The 3,807-nt window shown below is 43.5% G+C and overlaps 1 protein-coding gene across 1 annotated transcript; it reads left to right on the forward strand.

Annotated features, from left to right (window-relative positions):
* Nucleotides 1-1,223: 1,223 nt before the first annotated feature.
* Nucleotides 1,224-3,326, forward strand: slc32a1 (solute carrier family 32 member 1). Its single transcript, XM_041205349.1, has 2 exons — nt 1,224-1,598; nt 2,139-3,326. The coding sequence occupies exons 1-2, from the start codon at nt 1,224-1,226 to the stop codon at nt 3,324-3,326; spliced, it is 1,563 nt and encodes a 520-aa protein (XP_041061283.1).
* Nucleotides 3,327-3,807: the final 481 nt, after the last annotated feature.

Below are 3,807 nucleotides of genomic sequence, written 5' to 3' on the forward strand. Positions count from 1 at the left end.
AAATATGCGTGAAATGTATTTGCTGCCGGGCGAAGACTCGTTACAGTTTTTTTGGCTATTTACAATGACTACTCCTCTGAATGGGATAAGATATGATCATTAATTTGTTAATACTACATCGAAAAGTACTTAATTCAGTGACCGCGACTGTGCACAATTCTGCATTTTATTGTCACGGGTGAATATTGCACTCAGTGCCAAGAGACTTGATTTCAGCAACATCTGAATTCGGCTTTGAAACAGATAGAAGATCCCGGCGGCAAAACGAATTTGTCTCCGCACTGTAATCTCTGGAAGCTAAAAACATGTTTAGGTAAGTGATGGCTGTTAATAGTGGTGGAATGCTTTCTCCATAGGACATATTTGTCTCATTCCGATCAGAATAAGGAATCTAGGAAGGAACGTGTGGAATATTCCCTGGCTAACACTATCCAGGTACAACTTCATGATTCCTCTCCGTCATAAGATAAACACGTGAAGTAGGTTTAATTTACAAACTAGTTATCTTGATCAATAATACAACAGCCCCATTGTGGTAAAGCGATTCATGTTTGAGAAAACCTTCAATATAGGATAAGATCTTCATTCACTGTGACTCTGATTACATTATACTTTAATGTTGTTTGTGAAAATATTAATGCAAGTGCTAACAGAGCTTGCGATTCCTCACGACGCAGTAAACTGAAACAATGTTATGGGTAGGACTGGAATCGGGCGCCCCTCCCACCTGAACGCATACAACATTTCTGGTTGATAGATGAATGTGCTGGGTTTGGAGACGTAGTTGGCAAAGCAATGGCTTGCGTTGTCAATTGTATGACACGTCGCCTTTCATTCGTCCCCTTAGGCTCTCCACAACAGAACTGGCATCATTCCGGCTGAAGGGAACCAACTGGGACCTTAGCGGCTCAGACTGGGGTAAAATCTGCGCAGAGAGAAGAGAGCTCCGAGCCAGGACTGGCGTTTTCCCATCGTTTGCTGCTTTCCACCTTGCAGCAAGGGAGTCCGGTTTAGGATGCGGGAGGAAAGGTTGTAGACTCCAAGTTGAAGAGCTGTCATGATCCACGGAAAAGACTGGAAAGAAAGGTACACTTTCAGTAAGATTTGGAGATAGCAGTTTGGGGTCCCTTTCCCCCACCCCCTCTCCCTCTACAAAGCTTCACGGCGCAGATTAAAATTACTTTCCTTTTTGCACAAGAGAATATCCCAAGAACCGAGTAGCGATGGCGACGCTTATAAAAAGCAAGCTTTCAAATGTTGCCACTTCCGTCTCGAACAAATCTCAGGCTAAAGTTAGCGGAGTGTTCGCCAGGATGGGGTTTCAAGCAGCGACCGACGAAGAAGCCGTTGGGTTTGCGCAGTGTGATGACCTGGACTATGAACATCGGCAGGGTCTGCAGATGGACATTTTGAAACCCGAAGAGGCGACCGGCGAGGCAGAGCTAGCGACTGAGGGCGATAGTCACTACCAGAGAGACGGCACTGGACTGCCTCCTTCGACCTCCAAAGATGGGGAGCCGTGTGTGGAGTTAGCAGCTCAGGGAAAGCCCAAAATTACTGCCTGGGAAGCGGGCTGGAATGTGACCAACGCGATCCAGGTAAACCAGACATCTTTCATCATTACTTTACTTTAAAAATCATCATTACTTTCGAAATCACATTCCTCCTCGGTTGTTGCAACTTTGGTTCATAATTGATGCTGCAATAAAGATAAAGTGGATATAGAATGCAACTGATCTCTCTATTGCTCTCCGGAAGAACATCGTTATGTAAATTGAATATTTGTCTCTTTAATTGAAGATGGCTGGTAACTGGCACAGGGACTAAATTTAGCTTTATAAAACGATGCATTTTATTGCACCCGATGACAAACAAGCATAACATGGAAACGAAATGCAGAATAATGAATGCCATGGAAAAGTAGCAATATGCATTTAATTAGCTGTTGAAGATAAATCATCTGCACATTGTACAGCAAGTAACCTATATAATGTGAATTATTGGCTGCAGACATAACACTGCATGTTCATATATACATTTTCACTGTAAGATCTGCTCTTCACGCTTTCTTAATACTTTCCGTTGTAATGATAACTTGAAAAACTGTGTGCCCACATTGCGTTGTATCTGTTTTTCAGGGTATGTTCGTCCTGGGCTTGCCCTATGCGATCCTCCATGGAGGATATCTCGGACTATTTTTAATCATTTTCGCTGCTGTTGTGTGTTGCTATACGGGGAAGATCCTGATTGCTTGTCTGTATGAGGAAAACGAAGACGGCGAGCTGGTGAGAGTAAGAGACTCCTATGTAGACATTGCCAATGCCTGCTGTGCCCCTCGCTTTCCGAAGCTGGGTGGCAGGGTCGTGAATGTAGCCCAAATCATTGAGTTAATAATGACCTGCGTTTTGTATGTGGTTGTAAGCGGCAACCTTATGTATAACAGTTTCCCAAATCTGCCCATCTCTCAAAAATCGTGGTCTATTTTGGCCACTGCAATATTATTACCTTGCGCGTTCCTGAAAAATCTCAAAGCGGTGTCCAAGTTTAGCTTGCTCTGCACTCTGGCACATTTTGTAATTAACATCTTAGTGATCGCCTACTGTCTGTCTAGAGCCCGGGACTGGGCCTGGGATAAGGTCAAATTCTACATTGACGTCAAAAAATTCCCAATATCCATCGGCATTATCGTTTTTAGCTACACTTCACAGATCTTCTTGCCGTCGCTGGAGGGCAACATGAAAAGCCCCAAAGAATTCCACAGCATGATGAACTGGACACATATAGCGGCGTGTATCCTAAAGGGACTATTTGCCTTGGTAGCTTACCTGACCTGGGCAGATGAGACAAAAGAGGTAATCACAGACAACCTCCCCTCTACTATCAGAGCAGTGGTCAACGTGTTTCTAGTGGCTAAAGCCTTGCTCTCCTACCCGCTACCTTTCTTCGCAGCTGTAGAAGTCTTCGAGAAATCCTTTTTCCAAGAGGGGAGGATTCCAATGTTTGCTAATTGTTATGGGATAGATGGTAAACTCAAATCATGGGGGTTAGCTTTACGGTGCATCCTAGTGGTCTTGACTTTGTTTATGGCCATGTATATTCCCCACTTCGCTCTGTTAATGGGCCTGACTGGGAGTCTAACGGGTGCTGGCCTCTGTTTTCTGCTCCCAAGCCTTTTCCACCTCAAACTTTTGTGGCGAAAACTGCAGTGGCATCATGTCTTTTTCGATGTATCCATATTTGTCATAGGCTCTATATGCAGCGTGTCCGGGTTCATCCATTCGCTGGAGGGATTAATTGAGGCTTTCGACTCCAACACAAGCGACTGAGGGTGTCCTCGGGCATGTATCACATTTCCTCTAGATCCACAAAACATTTCAGATAGGCGCCCATTTTAATTTTGCGCAGAATTCAAATTGTTACCTTAAATGGTCAAGTACAGAAGTAATTCCATTAGTGTAAAAATCTACAATTAACTTCTTACTGCATTGCGGCAGCCGATGCAATTACAATACAACGTGATTTAAGTAAAGGTGACAGGGCCAACCTTCAAAAACACCTTGATGTACTTCCAGAGTATTTCAAATATGCAGTACTGGCGGGGTCTGCTGTAATCAACTCGCTTCCCAACATTATAGGATTTCAACAATGAGCCTCTAGACTGGGAGCGTTTTAAAATCCATGTTTATTATATGGAGAGGAATATATGTGCTATCTAAGCGATTATTTCATGAACATGTGGAAATGTTTTAAACCGTATGTGTGGTGTGGTTATACATGGCGGAATGTATAATGCAAAGTTTATCTTGA

Source organism: Carcharodon carcharias, chromosome 14, assembly GCF_017639515.1.
Source record: "Carcharodon carcharias isolate sCarCar2 chromosome 14, sCarCar2.pri, whole genome shotgun sequence".
In the NCBI taxonomy this organism is placed as follows: domain Eukaryota; kingdom Metazoa; phylum Chordata; class Chondrichthyes; order Lamniformes; family Lamnidae; genus Carcharodon; species Carcharodon carcharias.

Bases quoted from the DNA above. Each gene is read 5' to 3' on its own strand.
- slc32a1 (XM_041205349.1), top strand. From the start codon at position 1,224: ATGGCGACGCTTATAAAAAGCAAGCTTTCAAATGTTGCCACTTCCGTC. The intron at 1,599-2,138 runs GTAAACCAGACA...TCTGTTTTTCAG, and splicing joins ATGTGACCAACGCGATCCAG to GGTATGTTCGTCCTGGGCTT.